The 26,332-nt window shown below is 39.6% G+C and overlaps 1 protein-coding gene across 1 annotated transcript; it reads left to right on the top strand.

Annotated features, from left to right (window-relative positions):
* The first annotated feature begins 2,565 nt into the window (after nucleotides 1-2,565).
* LOC149298170 (TBC1 domain family member 8B-like) lies at nucleotides 2,566-24,362 on the top strand. Its single transcript, XM_089487792.1, has 21 exons — nucleotides 2,566-2,692; nucleotides 6,782-6,892; nucleotides 9,383-9,501; nucleotides 10,050-10,275; nucleotides 11,476-11,716; nucleotides 13,463-13,670; nucleotides 14,958-15,122; nucleotides 15,511-15,651; nucleotides 15,797-15,947; nucleotides 16,325-16,539; nucleotides 17,110-17,227; nucleotides 18,391-18,676; nucleotides 19,552-19,681; nucleotides 19,868-19,966; nucleotides 20,531-20,599; nucleotides 21,243-21,483; nucleotides 21,903-21,968; nucleotides 22,711-22,794; nucleotides 23,198-23,254; nucleotides 23,508-23,605; nucleotides 23,958-24,362. Exons 1-21 carry the CDS (start codon nucleotides 2,566-2,568, stop codon nucleotides 24,360-24,362), a joined length of 3,357 nt encoding a protein of 1,118 aa, XP_089343918.1.
* The last annotated feature ends 1,970 nt before the right edge of the window (nucleotides 24,363-26,332 follow it).

A 26,332-nucleotide genomic window follows, 5' to 3' on the forward strand; every position in this document is an offset into this window, starting at 1 on the left:
TTTTTAAACGGGCAGGACATAAGCCATGCATGTGTGCTAGTATTACCTTTTGGCCCCCATCGGTGTGTCTGCCTTATGAAGGGCCTTGGTTAGGTTAAGAGGCAGTTCTTTTATTCCTTTGCTGGTGTATCTTGTTTCTACGAATTAATATCCAATAGGTATTTACTCAGTGTGGTAGATAAGTGGAACGGCCTTCCACCAGATTGGTAGGTGTAGATACAGTAAGACACATGCATGCAATAGGCAAATTGTTATGCTGACGACACCAAGGACTGATTAAAGTTTACAGGAGGGAAAAATGTGCAGAAATATGTTCTCCTTTCCTCGTCAATGACCATCTAAGCCTGGTGACCAAGAGGCTTGAAAACAACTGGGTAGAGCTAAGAAGACAACCTTCAGTGGGATGGCAGGGATGCTATAAGAGAAAACCATTCTAATAACTTCATGACAACATAGTAGAGCCACAGTTACAATGGGTGAAGACAATTGTGGTTGGTAATAAGAATGATCAAGATTCGTGGAGAAAGACCGAGTCAGAAACCCTTCCTTTTCCCCACAAATCGATCCCTGAAGAACATGCTGGGGGGGGGGGGGGGGGCATATTGTTTCCTTTGCCAAAAATCTACCTGGGTCCCATTGGCCTACCTGGACCCATATAAGGAGCAGCCCTAATATGTCGACAGAACCTCTAGGTCTTTAAAATCCTATATAGGAAAACATGTTGAATGTACAATTTAAACATGTTGATTACTGAAGGTCTTAATTCAGGGTTTGTTTTTGGGTTTTTTTATAAAATATTTTTCTGACATGCTTTTTCTTATTTATTTGTTTATATGCTATGGCTTTTCATGCAATGGTTGAGGAAAAGCATGGCAAGTCTATGAATATCACACACCTGGCAGATTTTGGTAATATATGAAGTGCCGACCCTCTCTCTATGTCAGCACTTGAGGAAGCCACGTGTTGGCGAAACGTGGGGTGTGCATCACGTGGTAGCAGTGGCGACATTTGGAGAATCTGCCGTGCATGTTTCACGGCTGTAAGAGGAGACCTCCAGAAGGACAAAAAAAACCCAAAGCAATTCCCTTCCTTGCAGTGTAGGTGGTGGTGAGCTAGCTTTATGTTATGAGAAGTCTTATTATCACGCTTTTATAGTAAGGGGCATGTAGGGACCCAATAAAGTATACTTTTACTGTTTTACAATATGCCTGGTCTCTCCTCCATGCGTTCTTTATATTAGTGTTCCTGCACCGCGAGGGATACCGTTATTCTATATGGAAAGATCCTCTTACAGTTTGGGATTTACAATCCATGTGCTGCGTAAACCAGAGATACAGAACTTCTCTGGAATTACAACCTAGATCTTATGGATGAAATTTATAACAAATTATTTTATGCACAACACCCCGATCACGTTCCTCGCTGCAAGATGTGCATTTAACCTTTCCACAATCATACACCCATTTGAATATTTTACAATACAAGTTGCTTAAAAGTTAAGGTAGTTCAAGTGGGGTTTCAGTAATGGGTAGTAAGTACCTGGAATAGACTTCCAATGGAAGAAGTAGGTGCAAAGTACTGGAATTCAAGAAATCTTTTGTTGCAAGATAAAGCTATTTTAAACAATTTAGAGTAAAATGTGACTCAAAATGGGCAGAATAGATGGGACATTTTGTTTTCTGTTGCCACTGTGTATGTATCTCCGCAATCTATGCATCTTGATACGTGCACATTTTACATGTTTATGGCGAGTACATGCCCTGCTGTATGTGGTACGTATAAACGCACAGAGGGGTAATATTATTTATTTCCCGATTCTGCATATTGGTGGGTAACGTGCTGGTGTATAATTATAAAAAGCCAACATTGGCAGGTTTCTCCTGTGTGAAAGGCTGAGGCGGCCATATATATCTTCAATGGGTGAGAGGACTGAAGAAATGTAATTATACATTATACAGGGCTGGCTCACTGGGATTAGTTCTTTATGATATATAGTAAAGTCAAGGAGCGGAAACTCTCCTGCAAGCTCTCCCTTTAGTGTATAGATCACATTTCAGAATCAACTCCACACCATCAGCTTGTCTTTCAGTAATTTACAAAGTAGCTATAACTGGTATTTTCTATCTCATTGGGTCAAACATTGAGGAAGTGTCTGGACATTGTTTAGATAACTGACACATACTGCCTGTTTGTGCCGGCACCATTTGTCCTATGAGTGTATATATATGTCTTTCTCTGTTATAGAGTGCATTTTAATATCAAGAGTGGAGTTTCAGCAGTGTCAAAGATACCTGGAAGCCACCCTGACCCTGCCATATGCCCTACACCAACCACCAGCCACCCAGCACATCGCTGTGTGACGGATAAAGAAGCGGGCGCTTTAACATGCAACGTTGCATTCCGGGAGATGTAGTCCTAAGCACACTATGTTCCTATTGGTTAAACAGGGGCGCAAGACTACAGCCCCCGGCGTCCTTCAGCGACTCCACCGTCCTGGCAGGTTTGCTGCTTACGTGTCGGCGGAGCCCGGGATGGGCAGGAAGAGATGCGACCGGTACCGACAAGATGTGGCTCAGACCGGAGGAGGTTCTGCTAAAGAATGCGTTGAAGCTGTGGGTGACGGAGCAGTCCAATCCCTACTTTGTGCTGCAGAGAAGGAGGGGGTATGGAGAAGAGGGAGGGGGTCTGACAGGTAACCACCCCCGCTGGGATATTATTCTTTATTATTCTTGCTGCATATGTGCGATGGTCTGCAGCATGTGGAATAGTCAGCTCATAACTTCACTATATTATTACAGCAGTCTAAATAACGTGAAGGCTAATGAGACTACATTATCCATATTAAATATGTGCAGTTATACGAATTACTTTGTTTATTGCGTATTTATATGTTATATATATATATATATATATATATAAACATATAAATACGCAATAAACATATATACAGTATATGTAAATCATGTGTTTTTTGTTTCAGGAATTATAATATTTTCATGCATTGTTTCAAGAATACTTTGAATGCTCACCCCATGACTCCAACATGTATATTTTTTATGACATATAAATATATATATATATATATATATTAGATTGTTATTTTTTCAGATGATGCTCTTGTATTATTAGTTGTGTTTTTTTAGCACCATTCATAATGGTCTATGACTATGGAACTAATGTAATAAAAAATCACATAAATTGCTACTTTCAGGGGTTCTCAGGCAACTAAGATTTATACATAGAAGGCAATGCAAGTGTAAGGAGGCAAATGACGAGCAGCAGGAATATGCGGATGGTTGCTATGGTGACTGCATCACTATGCACCAGGATTGCTTCTTACACGTATCCAACAATTAACTTTGCATAGATTGAGAACTAGAGAGTTGGAGGCTCAGATGTAACGTTAGGAAGTTTTACTTTACTTAGAGGGCTGTCAATAAATTGAATAGTCTCCAAGCATAAGTGGTAGAGGGTAATACAGTAAGGGAATTTAAACATAAATGGGACAGGCATAAAGCTATCCTGAATATAAGACCAAGGACTGATTAAGGTGTAAGTTTTTATATCAGGAAAAATGGGCCGAATGGTTCTTATCTGCCGTCAGATTCTATGTTGCTCGAATTGTGTTACGGTGTTCTGTGTTCTTGCTTCCTGACACATTACATGGGATGTAACCTAAAGATTTAGTAAATGGTTTCTAAATGTTTCACTTGGCACACTGATTGCGTATGTTGTTACTGCAGATAGCGGGGGCGTTTCTTATTTGGAACACAGACTGCTAGTGTTGTGTCTTTATAGCGGCGGTAGCATCAGGCACTCAGTATGGCTTGGCAGACAAGTACATACCAGCTGCATGCTCTTCTTGGTTTTTATAGTGAGCTTAAGCACAGATAGATAGAAGGCAGTCCACTTGGGGAAAGACAAGGGAACAGGACACATTTTAACCCTCGCTGACTTATTACATACCGTGTATTACGTATAATGGCAGGTGGATAATAACGCTGGCTTTGTCTTGTTCCTGTTAATAATGCTAACATACTTTGTTTTATTTCTAATGAAAACACCAATGTTTAATATATACTGCGTATATTACAACATAGCTTTTTCTGCTATAAAATGATATGTATATGGGGGTCAGTGCTGCTGGACTCTCTTGTTGTATACAGGACCTACATTCCCTTCCTCATCTTAACCTAAATGATAGTTTAGACCATTAAAAGTAATTAATGATGTTTTGCAATTTAGAAAGTATCGTTTCATTTTGTTATGGCCTGCCTCCTCCTCTGTGCCGCTGTCCAGTCCTTCTAATTATGGAGGACTGTGCCAAATTGTAATGGGCCAGTTGGGGAGATCAGTGATGTAGTGTAGAGTGTAAGTGGGCATTTTACACCCTTATAAAATACACTATATGTACTTATTGTTCTATAACTTGCAAAAAACATTAAAAAAAAATGTGTATTTCTATACTCAGGACAATATTAGAATGCATTTAGTAGTTGTTTTCGTTATTTTTGGTAGGTGAGTAAAAACGTTTCAAATAACAGTCAGAAAGTCCCCCCCCCCCTCCATTTCCCCCCTTTTTTGTAAAACATCATATGATACGATCAAAATAATGGTATCTAAAGAAAGCCCTTCTTGTCCTGAGAAAAAAAGCATATATATATTTGAGTGGGTACCGTAAATGAGAATTAAATGAAAATGACAGCAGAACGCCATTGTCACAGGTGATCAGGCACCCTGTTATACGGCAGAGGGGCCGCTTTTGTAACTTCGGCTAGGTAAGTGTATACATAGTTAACAGGCTGTACATACATTTTTCTTCTTTTCATTTATTTAATGAAGATTCTGGTAGCAGCAAAATCAGTTTAGGAAACCGGGATATCCTCCCACACAGGCTAGAAACATAAGATTAGTGCATTATCGTGAATTATTTAACACTCTGCGGTTATATGAGACTAAAGTGATGCCTCTGTACGTTTGCTGTGCGTGGGATGGAAGAACTTTGTGAATGATGACACCAACAGAGTTATATCAGCGGATGAATAATCTTACATTCAATGGCTGCTCAGCTTCTTTCAGCTTCTTTCTTATATTTATCCTTTTACCCAAGTCAACAGATACATGAATTTCCTTTGCCCTATACCTCGTTTCCCCAAAAAAGCTTCTCCACGCACATCACATTTCCACTGCAGGGTACATTGTTTGCATCAATAATACCAAAAACCAGAGATGAGCGCAGGGCTAGATTTCAATTTTCCAGGGGTACAAACACACCATGTTTTTGCTAAGACCGTGACAGATGCTACCACTTGTAACCAGATGAATGATAAAAACATTACAGAGTTAGGTCCCACAAGTGATTAAACATAAGAGTTTGAGGGCTGTAAAGGTCCAAACCTTAATCACTCCTTGGTCTGGACTTAGATTCAGGGTAGTCATAATCGCTTTTATAGAGGAACTGTTGCTACTTCTCGATGAATGTATTTTTTGTAGTCCCTTCTTCTCACCCCACCATTACAATGGCTGGATGAACCAGTCAACAACAAGCAGCACCTCAATGGAGAGGAATTATCACGCAGATTACACTCTATGACCAAATGTATGTAGACACTCCTTCTAATTAATGAGTTTAGTTTCAGTCACACCGATTGATAACTTGTGTAAAATCAAGCAGATAGACAGCCATCTCCATAGACACCAACTTCCATGACTCCAACTTCGTGGCACCTGGTTAAAGGAGACCCTTTCCTGTTCCAGTATGACTGTGACCCCGTGCACAAAACAAGGTCCGTAAAGACATGGTTCGATGAGTCTTGCTAGGAGCCTGAGTGGCTTTAACTTCACTGGGATGACTTGCAATGCCAATGGCGAGCCAGGCCTTCTCGTCCAAAATCAGCACCTGACCTCACAAATGCTCTACTGGATGAATGGGCAAAAATGCCTACAGAAACACTCCAAAATCTTCCCAGAAGAGTGAAGACTTTTACAGCGGCAGAGAGAGAGAGCCGACTCCATGTTAATACCAATGGTTTTGGAATGGGATGACCATCAAGCTCATATAGGTGTGATGATCAGGTGTCCACATACTTTTGGTCATACAGAGTATCTTTTTTCCATGGTATTTTAATAAAATATTATTTATTTTAATATGCAAATGCCATCGTATGCGTTCATTTAACATTTAGGTATAAGTGGCAGATCTGCTTTAGGGCTGAATTGAATAGAATATTTGGGTGGTTTTCTTTTAAGACATCAGGGAAGGGTCACTGAAATGTGGATATTTTTCTTTGATTCCTTCATGCTTGTAGACAGAAATATGAGCGGCTTTGTTTCCAAATTGTTTGACTGGCTGGTTGTAAGAACCGTCTTCTCTTCGCAGTATCACGGGCTTTATGTTCGCAGTTTCAGCGGTATGAGCTGACAAACAGGGGGATGATTGATGTAGCATTCAATTTATCTCATTTGTTGATCCAACCAAAACACAAATGTTTGTAACCTGCTTTATCAATCAGCCTTCACTCCTTCTCCTGGTATAATAAAAGGCACCTTATAACCATAATATAGGGTATATAAGTAGCGGATAATTTAATTACATATGTTCATTTAGAAGGAGGCAACCAAGAACATTTTGTTACTATGTTTTTGGGGAGAGGATCATTTCATGCATCGGCGCAGATGGAGCTTGTAGTACAATAGTAATTACTTTTTTTAACAGAGTTTATATTTCTTTTAAATCAGCAGGTCAACTTAATCTTGAATGTTTTGTTTGTCCTCTTGACAGGTCTTCTTGTAGGGACCCTTGACTCGGTTTTAGATTCCACTGCCAAGGTAGCACCTTTCCGTATTCTCCATCAAACCCCAGATTCACAGGTTTACTGGTCTATAGCATGTGGTGAGTACCAAATAATCATAATATTATACAAAAACAAAAAACTGTCTGCGCTTCTCACCCTAATAAAGTTGGCAACAAATATATAAAAAATATATAATATTATAGTCTTAACGTGTTAGCAAAAACTTTTAGTGGGACGGAATAATCAAAATTAGATGTACAGTCAGATACACTTTCAAGACTTGTTCAGACACAGTTCCTGGTGAGCAGGAGCATTAAAATAAAATTGTCTATGAGTAATGCATACCTCCCTGGAGTCCCAATATTGGTATTTTCAGACATTTTGTAACAATTGTAGGGACTTGGACATTTATGTGACAATATTTTTTACACTGTGAAGATGGGTTTCACCAAAATATTTGAAACATAGGTTCTTTAATTTTGAGATAGCCTTATAACCATACATCCAATGGAACATTGGGCTGTTGCTATGGTGATAAGATAACCTTTCATACAGCAGAAGAGTGTGATGGTATTACCTTAGGCTGACTTCCCCAATATCCTTATTATATCTCATAGTGCCTTTAGAAGTTTCAGCTTTCCCTGTCATTCTCCCCTAAAAGCATGCGAAAGATAATTTACCTTATATATATATATATATATTTATATTATTATTCTGCCACCCCAGAGACAGTTAAGGATTTGCAACCAACACACTGCTCTCGAGCTGCTATGAGATTGAAATTCACGTATCTCAAGGATTGTGCGTATAGTTTGACCAACACCAAGGCAGTTTTAGTTCTGCTACAACTTAGTTTCCAAAGTAGGTTTCAGCCATGCAGCTTCTCACCCAACAATGTTCCTAGAGACGTGAAGCCAGTTTAGTGGTATTTAGTATATACTAAGTGTCCTAAAGTATGTGCTGACTTCTAATCAGTTACAAGAGGCTAAGTGGGGCTGAGTACTGACGTTGGGCAATTTAACCTGGCTCCCGTCGGTTATGGTCAGGCTCAGGGTAGGCCAGCCAAGTTCTTCCAGTCTGATCTCGACAAACCTGTTCTGTATGTTCCTTGCTTTGTGTGTGAGTGCATTGTCATGCAGAAAAAGGAAAGGGCCTTCTCAAAACTGTTGCCACAGGTGTGGAACTACAGAACTGCAGTGAATGTCTTTGTGCTGTAGTGTTGCACACAACATACATTGTGGTGGGGTAAAGGTGATGGAAAACCCCTCCACTCTAAGGACTAGAAAGGGCATTGTTAAACACTCTTTTCCCACATAAATCTTGTAGTGCCATCACCTCTGCAAGGGATTCTGTGTAGGTATATGTAAATAAGGACAACAATGATCACCTTATGCCTCTATATATACATTTAGTACATGGACTTTACATATTGCTCCAAGCCTCAAGCAGTAAGTCAATACCCAACCTCATGCTGACGAGTCCCATTAAGGAGGAAACCGCTGTCCATGTGGAGTTATCTGTCTTCTGCACCTCTGTCCCAGACTTTCTTTCAAGGCTTTCTAGTACAGCAGACATTTGCACCATATGTTGCTTCCAGAGGCATTTTGGAGCTTGCTGGGGAATTAGCATCTGGGGGACAGACATATGCTCTTTAACACTCGGAGGTCCCTTTCTGTGACTTTGTGTGGCCTACCACTTTGACTGACCGGGGCAACTCTAGCAGGGCTCAGATTTGGAAAACTCATTTGTTGGAAAGGTGACATCCTGAGGATACCAAGTTTAAAGTCACTGAGCTCTCTAGTGTGGGTCTTTGTACCGCCGGTATTCGGATGGGGAGTTGGGCTCTGTGCTTGATTTCGTAAAGCTGTCCGTGGTCTGTATGGCTGAAATAGCTGAAAACACTAAATAGGAATACGAGTACTGACTCTTATTGCTTAGACTAAAAGATTAAGCCTAATTATTAGACATTTTATAATGTGTATTTTTGGAATTTCTGGAATCCATATACAAAAACATTTCTCAGAGGGATACTGTATATGATCAGTTGGTTACATAAGGTGCCACGTCGTGCAGGGAACAAAGTATAAAATATAAAGTAAACTATTCTCGCTAGAAACAAAAAGAAATGTACTACTCTTTTCCAATGCCATTATTTTTGTCTTCTCTACCTCTGCTAAAGGTTTATTATAGTTAAATAATATAAACGTCTGAAACCTTTGCTCTCCTTTTCTCAACAAATTCCACCCACCCCCAAAACTGATCATGTTTTTGCAAAGGACTACGACAGGACCATTTCTCACGTAGCCATGGAGATTATGGAGATGTGTTAGGAAAGGATTATTCCGCATTACATTTTCTTTCTATGCTGTATTTTTAAAAATCACAAAAAAAAACATTCTCCGCAGCGCATTGAAAATAAAATAATCATCACTCCGGCAATCAGACTTATTACTATTTATTTTCCGGCAAACAGATTGATGACTGGATGAGTAAATCCCACAAGGCCCAGTCATTTACTATGCTATGTTATTATTTTCACTAGAAAAATGGTGTGACCATTAGAGTAATAATGTCTTTATTTTATTTAGGAGGCAACAAGGAAGAGATTTTAAAACACTGGCAGTGGTTGGAGCTCAATGTTATGAAGACCTTGTCAGTGTTTGACTCAAGTGATGACATAACCAGTTTTGTACAAGGAAAGATCAGAGTAAGTGTATTTAACTAGCAGGAGTTCATATGATGGGGCTTTATAGCAATTCAGTCCAATTCAGGACAGTTATTACACAATCAGATTTCAATAATAAATAACCACACTTTTTTAGATCTTTTTAATGCCTTTGGGATAAACAGTTTTAGGAAAATTTGGGGGAGATGGGGTTAAAAATTGCAAAAATCTTTTTGGTTTTCGCAGTATCTTTATCATAATGATTACATATGGGCAATATTGTTTATCTGACATAAGACTTTTTGTTTCTATTTTATTTTCTTGTGTTTACTGGTCACTCATTGCATGGGGTTGATTGTCTGAATATCTGAATAGCTTCTTTCATTCAGACTCGGTTCACAAGATGATGAGCTGAACAACACCAGTACTTAAACACTCGTGTTTCTTGAGTGGTTGATATCTGCCATTTTTCCTTGTTTTGGGGAAAATAACCCAAGAAGACTGCATTGTCATAGTATTGGGCAAGCTTTATTAACAAGTTGACTAAGATAAGAATAATCGTACTTCTTTACTTTCTCATTTTCTTTTAGGGTCTCATTGCAGAGGAGGGAAAGGGTTCTTTCATAAAAGAAGAGGATCCGGATAAATTTAGAGAGGCTCTTATGAAATTTGAAAAATGCTTTGGATTGCCAGATCAGGAGAAATTAGTGACCTACTACTCATGCAGTTACTGGAGAGGAAGAGTACCGTGCCAGGGCTGGCTGTATCTCAGTACCAACTTTCTCAGTTTCTACTCCTTTTTGCTGGGCTCTGAGAGTAAGTATTGTGCGCCGACCATTGGGAATTAGAGCTGGAGAAAAGGGATACTAACCCAATGTAATACTGATTTGCGTGCCCGGGTGCCCTCTGCTGGAATGTTTTTGGGTTTCTCATTCCAGCGGTTGCATCCTTTCCTATTGTATACTCACCATTGCATTGGTCTGGAGTGAGAAAGTGCAGTACTTTGTGGCCAAGGAAAGCAAGATATACGAAATCTGACTCCAGCCGCACATACCACTGTTCATCTGCTCCATGGCTCCACATAATCTGGCCCTTCAGCCAGTTCATTCATGGTATGTTTGAGGAGCCATGGGGTAGATTTCATTGATCCAGATCTCTTTGCCTTGCATGCATACAGGAGAAGGTGTACTGATTTGCAGAGCCATCAACACCCTCTTGACACCTGTTTTTAGTTTATTGGGGCAGGTGGTTACTCATCCCACCTATGAAGTTGCATGTTGGCAGCATCTCTTGTAACCATGAATAAAGAGCTCTTTAAAAATGACTTTTCAAGTGATTTGACCTTCCTGGAACATGAAATAAATCAACATATGAAAAAAGTAAAGGAACTGGGTATGTAAATAAGTTTAAAGGGGAACATTTACCCTAAAAGAGAACACGGTACAAATCACATTACATGTTACGTGGTTTGCACTTGTAACCCTGTGGTGCATTACATGATTTGCACAGTAGTGATCTGTTATAAGCTGCAGGAACTGCATTCGTGGTTAACCAGATCACTAATGGTCAAAACATTATATATTGGTTACAATCTATTGTATTTAATACAATGTTAGGGGTTTTTTTTTGGGGGGGGGGGGGTCTCTAGGATTACTAGTGTTTCTTACTCCAGCACTTAAGTTGAAATACTAAAAAATAATATTCAATATGCAACCAAATGCTTCCAAAGGCAGAAATGTAAAACACATAGAGCAGCACAGAATGACATAGATTTGCAGAACGAGGACATCTTACAGGATATGAGGGTATAATACTATTTTATTGTTTTTAAGTGTCCCGCTTTTACACTTTATATTTATTTGAATGCAGTATTTACACATTATGCTCAGTTAAGTTCCTTGTGTGTCTCGAGTTAGTGTTGTTTCAGATTCATTAAAAAAAAAAGAAAAAATAAGGACAGATGGAATCATAAAGATTAAATCAAAGATTTTTTTTGTTTTCTTGCTATGTCCCCAGTGAAGCTGATCATCTCATGGGACGAACTCTCCAAACTCGAGAAGACTGCTACCGTCTTGCTCACGGAGAGTATACACGTGTGTTCAGGCGGAGAGGATCATTATTTTTCAATGTTCTTGCACATCAATGAAACGTTCCTGCTGATGGAGCAGCTGGCGAGTTACGCTGTAAGGAGACTGTTTGACAAGGAGAAATTCGAAACAGACCCGGTGCTGAATGATCCCTTTCAGATTACCAAACGGTACGTCGATAGGTCGTGTTCAGCCTTTTCTATCCAAAAGTGCACTTCGTATGTAGGGTAACATATCTAAAACATGTATGTTCTGTAGAGAAGGGTGGTCAGGCTTGGTTTCTAGTAAAGTATATTGGATTGTCACCATACACCCCTTTTAGATCAAATATCTGTATGAAATAATCTTTAAGACTGTTCGGGAATATTGATTGTTTGTGGCTGTAAGAGTTTTTTGGATAGTACTGTTCCGATATTAGGACATGTTGTTATTATTCTTTATTGTTTCATATTCTGCAGCGCCGTACAATGGGTAAGCAGGACTTTACAAGTAGTACATCACATAACAATTTGACTTAGAGAAACAAGAGGTAATGAGGGCCCTGCTTAAGCGTGGTTACAATCTAGAGGTTAGATAAAAATACATTTTACTGTATCTTGAAATGGCGGTTTATAATATTAACAGATGAGTATGCTGAGGATTTCCAAATAAGATGATCTTTTGATCTTTGATGCATATTTAAGTAACATGCTTGCTGTAATCCATCAACAATATTTTATAGATGCAGCAAAATGTCAGCTCCCGTGTATAGCAGTGGGAAATAGCTGCCAGCACTGGTTGTAAATATGTGAAAACATGGATTAGGGCTAGTAAGGTCCCACTTTGACTTTGACTTGGTCAATGAATCCCAAGTGATCTGATCTGTCATGTTGATCCATCACAAAGACGCTGGAAATGCTCTCTGGTTCTTTTGAACGCCCCGTGCCGCAGATAGGTTCTTTCGGGGCTGTTGTTAAATCCAGGCACTCCATGGAAGTGTTCCAGGTAATCATTGAACCAGAAGCTACGTTACAAGCAGATTACGGGCAGCGAGTGAGCAGCGTGACATTTCATCCTCATTGTGAAAGGTCTGCGCAGGTGATTTCATGAAGCTGCATTGTTCTGTGACCCAGATATTTTAATTGTGCTCTTGGCAGGTACACGTCTTTTTGTGAATTTGATACCAGTGTTTGTACTGGTTTCTGCATTAGTTTAACCTTAGAGGAAAGGAGCCTGGACATTTCTACTTCTGAATTAAATATAAATAGGGTGTCGTACCTTTCTGGGAAAAAATACCTGCCATGATTTTTCTTAGGGTGGTCATTGGATGTGACGTTTGTCGTATTTTGCTGGTAAAATACCAGCTGGGTAGCAAAAGGCAAACTTCCAGATGATTAAAAGTGTTATTTCAGAACAGCAGACTGTACGGCTGTGATGGGGCCATTTATTTCAGGTTTTGGTAAAAAGGTGATACCTTTGGCTGAGCCAGCATAGAAAAGAGATGACATGTCAGTTAAACCTCCGGGACTTTAGAATCTCTTCTTCAGGAGAAATCTTTTTCTGTGTTGTTTCAATGAAAGCTATCACCTTCAACCAGACCTTCCATCTTCATATGTACCAATATACCGTAATTGTATCCATTTTGGTTTTACCAAAGACATTAGCAAAGACGTATAAAAAAAAGCGGTAGTTTTATTTTATATTGCAGCCAATATTTTTAATTATCTAATTCAGCATCAGCCATGCCCCCCTATACACATTAGCCACGATGGATTGCAGTTATTGCTGTGGGATCGACCTGTTCTCTGAAGCATTGCTCTTTCCTTTTGGGATGTGTTCGTCATTCGCTATGTATACAGTGTTCTTGTCTGTGTCAGATTTGATTCCAAGGGCCAATACTGAACGCCCGTAAATTAAATTGTCCTGCTGTCCACTAGAGGCCTGGAGGGCCGAGCCCACAGCGAGCACTTCACCACCTACTTCCGACTGCCGAGGGAAGAGACTCTGAAAGAAGTTCACGAGTGCTTCCTCTGGATACCGTTCAGTCACCTCAATACCTTGGGGAAGATGTGCGTTTCCGAAAACTACATTTGCTTTGCGAGCCACGATAGCAATTTATGTAGTACAGTCATTCCTCTAAGAGAGGTAAGGTGTAGTTGTATAGATATTTCTGCTTAAATCCATGCACTATTTAATCACCAGTACACTGTCCACATGCACGTACATAAACAAATGTACATTGATTTACTTTTAATCTTTGGTGGCCAATGAACTGCCAAAGTGACAGAAATTATGTTCACAGCTTTCTACCACCATAATACATTGGATGAATTTTTCATCTTTCCTAAATCATATACTTTGCAGCTCATTGCACAAAACAAACATATACACCGTACATCAGCCATAACATTATGACCACCCGCCAAATATTGTCTAGGTCCCCCTTTTGCCACCAAAACAGCCCTGACCCGTAGAAGTATGAACTCCACTAGACCTCTGAAGGTGTGCTGTGCTATCTGCACCAAGACATTAGCAGATCATTTAAGTCCTGTAAGTTGCGAGGTGCGGCCTCCATGGATGCATCCTGGTGCCATGTGTTCTCCAGGTGAGTGACGCACCCGGCCATCCACGTGATGTAAGAGAAAACGTGATCCTTCAGACCAGACCACCTTCTGCTCCGTGGTCCAGTGATCATTTTTAGTAGATAATGGTCTATACTTGTGGTAATATGATTTGGGATACCTATACCTTAAAACCACACATTATTTCCTTTGAAGCCCGTTCCATTCAGAGAAGTCTCTCGGCTGAGGATTGTGCGGTGCTTTCTTAGATTAAAATCATATCTGACATCAAGGTATAATTCAGCCAAGCATTTGTAGGTCATCATCCATAACATTGGTCTCAACCACAACTGTGCAAGAAGTCCTTTTACTTCTTTATCCTGTAACCACACGGTGAATTCTTTAGATGTTTTATGACCTTTCCTTTACGTTCAGTTAGTCCTCACACATTTTAGCCTCTCTAGAAGATAACAAATGTCCTCTCTGCACTGACTAAACTTTGTCTTTTGTGTTTCCTTTGCATCCAAACTGCTAAGTGCAAAACACCCTTTTCTCTAATTCAATTCTTAATCCTACAAAGAAGCACTGATGTAGCAATTAAAATATCAATGCGGCTTGCTCTGTGGCAAATCTTTGATTGCAGTACACAGTATGTTGGGTTTTCCCTTCCACTGGACCAGTGAACTGTTGTGCCAAGAGACGCTATAGAGTTAGGTGGTGGTTGACTATGGTTGATTATGTAGACAGGACATTCTGCCCCGATTTACTTCTCTAAAATATAGGCTTGTGTATAACATAGTGGGACTCACTCCTCTTCCCCACATACAGTTCCTCCCGTGACATACACCGCTTTTTTGCTTTACCGTTCTAGGTTGTAGGTATCGAAAAATCAGATGCAGTAACCAGGGCTGTTACTATTAGCACCAAAGGCAAGAAAATATTCCGCTTTACCGACGTTCGAGATTTTGAAACTCTAGTGATGAGATTACGAGGGAAATGTGCAGTTACAAGTCCACAGCATGCCGCTTACTCCGAGGTAATACACATTCTAGGTCATCTTCATGAATATTGCTTATAAAGGAATTTGTATCAGAATTCAACATCACTGAGCTGAAGATGTAAGCGGTACAATATTTGTATAGAGTGTTCTAGACAGTGAAGCGGATACATAGTTCTACTAAATACACTCAGATGGTCCAAGTACCAAAGATCTTGCAGTGTAACAATAGGGAATACCTATAAATACCTAATAATAATAATGGGTATAATACCTATAGTTTAACATTATGCATATCCCAAGGTTGTTCCATAATGGGCCAGCCCTACCGTATGAGCAAAGAAAGCAGATGCTTAAGTAGCTGAGTTCTCTTCAATGAACTGGGAACTGGAGACATGCTTCATCATGTTTGACTCTCGTTTTCCAGACTGGTTATACCGATAATCCATCTGAATTTCTTGAAGAACACCCAATGGCTGCACAGAAGGGCACCAGCAAAACTGTAAGCACAGAAGCTTTAATGACGGTGTTTCATCCTCAGGATGCAGAAAACCTTGACCCCAAAATGGTAAATAAATTGCTTCTATTTTTATACTTTATTACCATACAGCATACTAGGCTACATTTTCAGAGCCTTCCGTTCTTCCTTTTATTGTTGCTGTTGATGCGGTGATTGACTGATCATTTAATGACCAATCTGAAATCTGTTACAGCTGAAAGAAAAAATGAAGGAGCAGTCCTGGAAGATCCTGTTTACAGAATGTGGGCGCGGAGTTAGCATGTTCCGGACTAAAAGAACGCGGAATTTAGTTGTGAGAGGAATTCCAGAAACATTAAGAGGGGAGCTTTGGTTACTGTTCTCAGGTAAACCTTATGGCGAGAGTCAATTTTACTTTAATATTTTAATTAGTGTCTAAATGTCTCTGTCATTATAAACACTTCAGATAACAAGTAATTCGGTGCTTATATAACTTGTTTTATCTAAATTAATTCGCTACTGGGATGTTAGCTATGAACCTGTAAATAGATATAGGGAACAACTATAGCATTGCGTTTATATTATGAGAAAAAAAGGCAATATTCATCACCCTCCAGATTATTCCTGACTCCTACACTTTATGTGTAACATTCTTCCTTATAGTTAGGCCTTCTTCAGAGATTTAGATGTAAACAAGTCATTCATTTCATAGGGGATTTGTATTTTTAATCCTAAATAACAGGTTTTCAATGCAAATTTGTAGGCGCTGTTAATGATATGGCAGCTAATCCCGGATACTACGCAGAAGTGGTGGAGAAGTCTTTAGGGACGTGCACCTTGGCTACTGATGAGATTGAACGAGATCTACGTAGATCCTTGCCTGAGCACCCTGCCTTCCAGAGCGACACTGGAATCTCCGCATTAAGGAGAGTGCTGACTGCCTACGCGTACAGGAATCCCAAAATTGGATATTGTCAGGTTAGCTGATCTCGCAGCATGTTCTCTCACGTGTGCATGCAGGTACACAGGGGATTCATGAACATTTATAATCCGTGAATAACTGCTTACCTGCAAGTCTGTTTCTTCCTCCCAGAGGGTAGGTATCTGGTATCTGTAGGTATCTGCTTTCCTATTGAGTAATAACATATCTCACTAGGAAGGCTCTGGGTGGATGCAGCATCAGCTGTTGGATGTTGGAGGGCCCAGTATCAAGAGAACAAGGCTGGCTTTACTTAGGGCAATGTGGGTAATCTTATATTTGGATTCCTGGTCAGACTTACTGTGGTGTTAGAAAAGAATATACAGCACTCTTGCCCAACATTAGGCCACCATCAGGTAGAATGGCCTATGTTGTGTACAATGTGTACGTGAATATGTGTCTCTGAAATGTACCTTTCTGAGGATTATTCACTAAATATTGACTTGTGATCAGTGCTGATGAGATGGAATTCCCATTTCAGAGTGATACATATGCCACTAATAAGCACAGGGCAGGTGATCACTTCCAGACGTAAGTAATATGAATTTTCTCTTTCTGTTGTTTGCCAGGCAATGAACATTCTGACTTCTGTTTTACTCCTCTATGCCAAAGAAGAGGAAGCATTTTGGCTTCTTGTTGCAGTGTGTGAAAGAATGCTTCCGGATTACTTTAATCGTAGAATCATAGGTATTTGCCGTTGTTTTATTATTAGTATTATTTTTGCATATTATGGTTACCTTATATATAAGTTTGTATAACAACCCATGCAGTTGAGGTTTGGGGAATCGGTGTGAAAAGGTAGCCTGCAAGTATCTTCCGTGTTCTGCAGTCGCACAGCAATATCACTTTTACAGTGGCCACCAAAAACATCCATTACTTTTCAGAATATAGTCACCGTAGATGAGTTAAAACATTTCATCTCACAGATTTAAGAATATATTATGAAAAGCCTATCCCTGCATATTTCACATGTGATAGTCCTACACCATGGCACTAAACAAATGTATCAGTATGTCGGTATACCCCTCTGTACTAATCTTTGATAGATAGACAGATAGATAGGTAGATAGATAGATGTATAGTTGAAGCCGTGGTCAGACCTTTCACTTTTTTAATGTTGCATTTTGCAAAGTCAACTTGTGTCATCTCCTTAAGGTTAAATCCTTCACAATGTATATGTCTGTAAGGTGAAATGTTACAGCCGGGATATGATTTAACATATGATTTATATGATTCTTCATTCCTGAGATCCATAGGTAAAAAAATAACCCTAGTGACCAGCTTCATATATTCAGTGTGCGGAATACAGCAAGTGGTGAGAATGAAGCAGGACATGTAGTCTGATTTTAGGGAATGGTGAATGGGCGAAAGCTGCAGATGCCAAGATTAATATATTATTGTAAAGAGTGGAGAAATGTTTCAAAGGAGGGCCCTGTAGAACTTTGTTTACCAAATTAAATACAAAATGAAGTATATTGGGTTTGGATGTATGTGCTTTAAGGGATCAATCACGTCAGGGAGTCCTTATATCTGATCAAACAAATGTTTGTGTGCTGTTTTAAAAAAAACAAAAAGCAATCCAGAAATCCAATTGTTTAGTTGGACAGAACTCTTTGTGCTCAATTTTAACTTTGTGAGGATTGTATGCCACTTCAGACCCCAAGACTGTAGCGGTACTACTATATTCTTGCTTTGAAGGGGGAGAGCTGTGGATACAATGTATACATCTGGTTGAAATTTAGAAAAACTTTTGGAGAATTGTCTTCATGGCTTGTTAGTTCTTGTTTCTTCATCTGGGAGGTTAGTCTGTCAGCACTTGTAACTTCTGATACTTCCTTGATCTTTTCTAGGTGCCTTGGTGGATCAGGCTGTCTTTGAGGAGCTTATCAAAGATTATTTGCCCCAACTCACAGACCACATGACAGACATGACGTTCTTTTCCTCAGTTTCTCTTTCTTGGTTTTTGACCCTCTTCATTAGCGTTCTTCCCATTGAAAGTGCAGTCAATGTTGTAGATTGTTTCTTCTACGACGGGATCAAAGCTATCCTGCAGCTGGGACTGGCCGTCTTAGACTTCAATATTGAAAAACTGCTTGTCTGTAAAGACGATGCCGAAGCTGTCACCATTCTGAACAGGTAACTCATGAAACCCCGTACACTGAGAGAGAGGAAACCACAGCCCTTTTGTGGAATAGCATCAAACATTTATTTGGAAAAAGAATGATTTGGGGTGTGGGGCAGTATGTACATTTGTGCTTATAATAAAATTACTGTCTCTCGCAGTATTAACACCTGGGGAAGTACTTCTTTATCATAAATGACCTGCATATTTAGTAACATGCACATATTTTACACAGTATACATAATTATGTATCATATAGTACTCTGTACAGCCCTTTTCTTGCTCCCAACTAGAACAGACTTGCTCAACAATAAATAAATAACTGGGAGGGGGTATTTAGTAAATATGTAATAAATAAAAGCAGAATGTTTGTTTTTATGAGGGTTCTGTAGTATTGTAGGGACAGCTAATAATAACGTCTGTAGTGATGGGGAAACTCATTGTCACATAGGTAAGTGTATTGCTATTTATATATTTATTTCATTAACTCTTAACGTGTAGAAAGTTCTCTGTATAAAAGCCAAACACTTTAAACCTTTTTATCGTGATTATCATGGAGTTGAATGTCCATAATATCCACCATTTTCAAACAGACTCCAATAAAGCTGCATTAACACCGATGTGGATGTATTCACGTTAATCTCGACTTCGGTCTTAAGTAACAATCCATTGAATAAATTAAGCCGTCATAAATCTGTATTAAGGAGAAGCCACCCTGTATCACGTAGCTTTAAAAACGTATATCAGCTCTGACTGGTTTGTGTTTTAACATAAATGAGTCTTTCTGAAACCCAGACTAAATACAGACATGTATGTCCTTGCCATGCTGGATCAAAAGCTTTAGATTTCATAATGTGTACGTGTTAGTAAAGGATCTTGTTGCCTTTAGGTTCTTTGACAATGTCATCAACAAGGACAGCCCTCTGCCGTCAACAGTGCAGCAAGCGTCGTCCAGCCCGGAAAAAAAAGGCAGCAACACAAAAGTGGAAATTACACATTTAATCAGGGAATCAAACGAGGTACGTTTATTGCATTTCTGGACTGATAGCTCTAGGGTTACTGTATATCATTTCATAACAGTGCAATTTAATATTACATCACTAACATTCGTAACACACTGAGGCTTATCAAAAAAAAATTTTATTCAGTGTTTCAGAGCCACTATGTTTGACAAGCTAACTGGCTCATTTTTTTTTTTCTTGTAGAAATTTGGGGCAATTCGCTATGAGGACGTAGAAAGTTTGCGCAGGAGGAACAAGCTTTACGTCATCCAGACGTTAGAAAGCACAACTAAGCAGAATGTGGTGAGTATACACAAACTCGGAGACTGATGTTTGGATGTTATCCGCTGCCATTCAGGGCCAGCTAAGGTGGGTGCCGCGTGGGACGGCGTTTAAGGTGTTAGAGCGAATGGGTGTTAGAGCAAGTTTGTGTGGGAGTATGTGAAGAACTGTTTATTAAGAAACAATCATAGGTATAAAGCATTAATAATTCCCTGGGTGAAAATGGCATCCAGTGTCCCAGCAGATCTTGTTGGTATTTTAAAATGAATTGATCAAAGTTGCTCCTTAGTCTAGCATGCCGGTCATAGACATTAGCTGCCAGGTATGCCCTATTACAGTCCTGCTCAGCTAATTAGTACCATATATTGTCACTTAATAATTGGACATGTCATTGACTGAATGTAGCCTTCCTTTTACTATCTCAGATAAATAAATTCCCTGTCGTGTTCTAGAACCATTTTATGCATTTTCATTAATTGTTTTGTAAGCGTGCTAATGTGATCTAATTTACAGTGTTCTCTGCGCAGATACACATATTTAACACCGTATACCGTTTTGTTTTACTATCTGCTTATATTTCAACAGGTTCGAGTTGTGTTGCAGGAAGTAAAATTCAGTTCTGGTGATTTGGAAGAACTTTATTATTTATTTAAGGTATTCTAGAATGAAATGCAGTGTCTGATCATAGAACTTAGTTGTAATATAATCCTGACATTAATGTCCAAGCTAAGCATTAAGAACTAATCAAATTAGAATATAAATGACTACTTACGGAAGTTTACAGACATTTTAAAGGTAAAGGAATACATTTGTGCTGTGATTTTATTAAAAATAAATAATATACACACACACACATCCACACAGTGTTAAGTTATAGCAGCAAATGAACGGCCCTAACCAAATACCTTAAACCCAACTTACCATTAAGTATGAGCTTGGGGAACAGACATCTTTAAAATCATATCATGTAATTGAAAGTATGAGTTTTTAGATGGTCTGTGGACCGCAGAAACCCCCCTGAAGGGCATGCCCAAACCTTCTTGCATCTTCTTGCAATGCTCATGGCTGCAGTATTTTGGCAATAGTCTCAGAGCTAACTTTATATTCCAAATTACTCAATAAATATTGCTATAGCATAGGTAAATATGCTAATATACAGTAATTGCCACCACTATCAGATCACTGTAGTGGTCTATAAGATCAGATGATACTGGTCACTATAAGATCAGATGATGGTTATGTAATTCAGTTGGCTCTATATTCTATTCATTAATTATTTGATATTATTTCTCTTAAGAGAGAACACTTTTTATCGTGTTACTGGAGCACGAACAGCAGTATTCTTAGACACCATGACCCAAGTCTCCCCTACCTGGAGCAGTACCACATAGACTGCCAGCAGTTCCGAACTCTCTACCACCTACTCAGCCCTTGGGCATATTCAGCCAACGTGGACTCTCTTGCCCTGTGGACCTTCCGTTTAATGGATGAGAACTCTGATGGCCTCATCAATTTCAAAGAATTTTCATTGGCATTTGGTAAGTGAGAGTTACCACTTGAATTTGAATTCTAGTTAAAAAAAAAAAACGTGGCACGTGTTTAAGTATGAAATGCCGTTCTGTAGTTTTCCAGGCCTAATACCATAGGTGTCGTTAACGCACCCCACGCCATTTGTCCAGTTACCTGCTGGACAGGTGCTACCCACCACCCTACTGACGGCCCACTGAGCTTGGTAGGTTCAGAGGAAGAAGAACAGCTGGATGAAGAGTAGGATAGAGGGGCAAACACAGAGTATAGAAATAAACAGAATAAGCAGGAGTAGATGGAGCAAGAAATGTTAACATTTTATATGTTGGAGAAATCTGTTTTTTGTTTATAAAGAGAAAGTGTTTTGGCTGTGTAGCACACATGCGCTGGTTTTTCCTTTAATAACCTACCTATTGTTTTTAATATGCAGACATGATGTTCAATGGAAGTCTTACCGACAGGCTCAAGTTACTCTTTAAAATGCACATACCTCCAGGTACGTTCAAAGGATTTGTTTCCCCCATTAAGTAATATAAGTGTCCAGTATCCTTGGTTTTGGGTCAAATGACCTCTTCAACAATTTCTTGTATTTTTCTATGTTGTTTATATGGTGCATCTGAGCTATCCATGGCCCAAACAAAGACTTGTTTTGCTGTTGCCATAAATTGTAGTATTTAACAAGTTTTCAGAGAACAACAGAATACCAGCCACATCCCCCATGATGAAAGGTGTTCACTTCTGCTCTGTCTTTCCATTTTTTTCTCCTCTCTGTCCACTCCTCTTTTTTTCTTCCACGTCCTTCCTCATCGCTCACTTTTACTTGTTTGGTTTTTTTTACAATTCCTCACGGTTTTTATAAATGTATATTGGGTTACTTATTACCAGTCAGCCTCCTCTCGATGTCTTCACAGGATTGATAACTTACTTAACAGGCCATAATATCGAAAGTTATAGAAGTACACGGTGTAAAGGTTTACAGCGTTTGCATTACACAATGGTTAATGGATGTAGTTTGCAGGTAAAGGTAAAACGCTATGTTCCTTCACCTATAACAGCAGACATTACCCAGTGCTGAGCTGTGTCATCTTTGCCATTTTCTAAAGCTAAATCTTAACAAATTGCTTACTGGGATTTAGTTACTAGTTAAATATTTTGGTTGAATTACCTTTTGTTGCAGGTTAAAGAATTGTTTTGCTACTAGTAGTATTTGTGATGAAGTATTATTGCTCTTGTTCTAGCTTTTACTGAAGTGGGAAGTATAAGCCCCTCAGAAGAAGCCAAACTTTCCAAAGAAGACCTGATGCATTTCAGCAACCTCCATGGTAATTATGATCGTATTAAAGTGTATGCATTGACTTTAGAGTTAACTTGAGGTCCTGTACTGTATTAGCAAGAAAGTGCATGCAAGAGGTGATAACGAGAGACAGTTCACTTCTTGTATGGATTATTATTTTTATAGTAGTTTAGTCTTTGAATGATTTGAATTCATATTTAGAAATGTTGGAGTTAAATCCCTTTGGATAAGCATACATTTCCATTCGCTCTTGGTCTGTTGGATCAATTCTTAATCGAATCCCTTACTGATTTTACTCCCACCCCTATTTGAAGCTTAGTGATTGTGCCCTAATAGGTCTATAAACTCTTCATCGGTTTTCTGATTCTTCATCAGTTATCTTTTAATTACTGATAAATCAATAAAATATGATTTTTATTTTGTACCATCAGTAACTTCACCAACAGAAAACGCAAATACTGAAGACAAAACTAGGAGTCCCGAAAAAGGTAACTTTCAGGAATTCAAAATAACACCTGTCCTCAACCTTTATTTCAGGTCTGCGTCGTTCTGTCTAGAGAGGATCTATGGAACATGGTCATGATCTATGCACGCATTACAGATTTGCTGTGATGTGGGGCTGATTAGCAAAAAAAACCCATAAATGTTCCATCTATATTTCTGCACGTAGAGGTTTGCTAGAGAAATATTACTTTTCCCCCTGGTGCTTTAAGTGACCGCTTTTGATTTTCATTTTTACAGGTAAAGGGAAGATTGATATTCAGGCATATCTTAGACAATGGCAAGACGAGCTGGTACGCAAAGAAGAGAGCATCAAAGACCTGCCAAGAATGAATCAGGTGAGTGCAGATTCTCCGAGCAGTATTTCTATAACTGTGCTACTGACACAGATAGCCAGTCTGTGGTGTCCTTAGATATCCATTCTACACTTTCCAGCAGGGCTTGTGAATCTCCTGGTATTATCTTTTGTGGCCCTAAGAGACACAAACCTAAAGCAGGTTAGCTGATCTGTCCTCGTCAAACACAATGCCAGTTTAAGAAGCATTATGTCATTGGAATACATGGCTAGTGAAGTTTATACTGTAGCTTATACTGGGCTAACCCCCATAATACTTCTGTATAACATTATAAGATCACTGGATTTGTTGATACTCATCATTCATATTCTGCTTTATAAAATCCTTTTGCCAGACGCAGTTCATTCAGTTTTCAAAGACCCTGTACAACCTGTTTCACGGAGATCCTGAAGAAGAGTTACTGTATCGAGCCATTGCTGCCGTAACCAGTCTTCTCCTCCGAATGGAGGAAGTTGGGAGAAAACTGCAGAATTCCGCTTCGCCGACCAGGAGCTCAGTGCCGGGGACCAGCGCCGAAGCCGCAGATATGACTCCGGGGAACGAGTCTCTCCGGCAGACTGAAACCGCAATGCCACAGCCTTCCACACAAACCACGGAATGGTCTTTCGCATTTGAACAAATCCTCGCCTCCTTATTAAATGAACCTCCACTTGTAAGATTTTTTGAGAAATCCGCTGATCTGAAATCCAAGTTAGAAAACGCGAGGCCCTCTCAAATGCGCGCTAGCAAGAGAGTGTAAAAAAATGCTTTTTGATATGCAATATGCAATGGATTTGTTAAATGTTAAGCTATGTTTTACAGACCACTACTAGAGAAGCAGAGCCTGCCTCTAATGACATCTAAAACATACTATTAGCATACACTTTGATATGTTCAATGTTACCGCGTACTTTTGTTCCCAGGAGACATGCGTGTGATCCATCATTATTCCAAGGGAAACAGGCAAGATTTTACAAGATGTCTAATGTCATGAGTGTCTGCAAGCCTCGGTGTCTACAAATCTCATGTCTGGCTACTGAGTGAGCAAAAGAAACGGAGATGAACGTGTAGGTAGAAGCTCAGCAGATAGTTTGATAGCGTATGAAGCCATGTGTTCGGTGTATGACGATTTGGATGCCGTACTCGGTTATGCAGCTAAACTTTGCAAGACGCCAACAGACTATTAAAGAGGTTTTTTTTTTTTCTTCCGTCAGGGAAGCATTTGCTTCCCTGATCACTGTTTCTGTAAAAGCCAAAGCAGAGTTTGCGTTAGGGAACACCATGTTATTCTCATAGCCGTTTGCTGTCATCTGATTCTCACAGCCGTTTGCTGTCATCTGATGTGTCTCAGCGTTTGACTATTAGGGCATTCTCCCCTAGCAGCCAGCAATAGGATTAAACCCACCAGTGATCCATGTCTGGACTGGGGCTTCAATTTTTCTATATTAGTAAAGGCATGTAAAAAAATAATGTGTCTGTCCCCTTAACTCTGAGTTTCTATTAGTTTAGTTGTAGTAAGCAGCTTGCAGTGGACGGCCGACGAAGACCTCGTGGAAGGAAGTCTGATATCGGAGAATAACTAGCTCTAGGCAGTTCTGCTAGAAATGTTCTCTTTCGTCTATTGAATGTGCGTGAGCATAAAAGTTCCTATTAATCTGACTTCTGCAAGCAATGGTCTTGTCTGTTTTTAAACCTTCGAGTGCCAAAGAGGTGTTAAGAGCCACTTACAGCCCATGTCACCTGCACTCAAAGGCTTAATAATGTAGTCGCGCAACAGCCCACATTCTCAACAGCTTCATTCATAAGATTTTTCACAAACAATACAGGAAAGTAGGTTAACCCTTTCTCTTCCACAGAAGAAAAAAACATTGCTGTGCAATGCGTGACTCTAGGAGAGTCTACAGCTAGGCTGCACCAGGTTTAAAGCAGACCTGGGCTAACAATTGGGCACTCTGGGCAAATGCGTGATAGTTCCACCGACCCAGCAGAATACATCTGAGGCTGCTCAGGAGGCCGATATTTCCTTAAGCCATGGCTGCACACTGTGATTTATCATTCACTGATCGAGTGCCAGGGCTGATCTCCCCCCCACTCTGTTCCTGTTTCGAAGCAACCAATGTGGGTTATCTCTAAAGGATAATCTTGGTGCATATTGCTGCAATCGCCATAGCTACCACTGGAATATTCCACCTGATTGCATCAGTTTTAGCAATTTGCACACAGGTTGCTCTTTAAGTATCGCCCATTGTTTTCGGGATTAAGGTACCTCGCTGCCCACACAGCTCGCTCCTGGCTCAGAAGCTACAAAAAGTGGAAAGCTTAACAACCCGCGTTTTTCAATTAATGTTGGTGACAAAGCTCTCAGGGGCGGGCGACGGTCAGCTATGCATCATGCAGCAGTAATACTTCTTTCTAATTTTTATTTATTAAACCCGTTGTCTATATTTGTCTCCGTCGTACAATTTGTGCAGACAGTCTAAATTCCTCTCTAAATGCAGTGGTTACATTTGTAAAAGGGATGAAACCGTATGTGCGTAGTATTTATTTAAGTAAAGCACTTTATGTCGCATTATCCTTTTAATAAAAATGGGTTGTATATTTTGGGACATGATAAGCTTTACAACGATAGAGTCTAAGATTCTTTGGCAGGCAACAGAACCACTTATTATCTAAAGTATGGCATAAAGATGAAGAAGAAATGGGCAGTGTTTCCATGCCGACAGCACTGTG

The sequence above is a fragment of the Sceloporus occidentalis genome, unplaced genomic scaffold (assembly GCF_023333645.1).
Source record: "Sceloporus occidentalis isolate IW3139 unplaced genomic scaffold, rSceOcc1.0.p SCAF_34, whole genome shotgun sequence".
NCBI lineage: Eukaryota > Metazoa > Chordata > Lepidosauria > Squamata > Phrynosomatidae > Sceloporus > Sceloporus occidentalis.

What these genes read in the sequence shown, in the direction of transcription:
- LOC149298170 (XM_089487792.1), top strand. Translation starts at nt 2,566, where the DNA reads ATGTGGCTCAGACCGGAGGAGGTTCTGCTAAAGAATGCGTTGAAGCTG. An exon ending in TTGTACAAGGAAAGATCAGA is followed by an intron (nt 9,502 to 10,049) that starts GTAAGTGTATTT and finishes ATTTTCTTTTAG; the next exon opens with GGTCTCATTGCAGAGGAGGG. An exon ending in CCCTTTCAGATTACCAAACG is followed by an intron (nt 11,717 to 13,462) that starts GTACGTCGATAG and finishes GCTGTCCACTAG; the next exon opens with AGGCCTGGAGGGCCGAGCCC.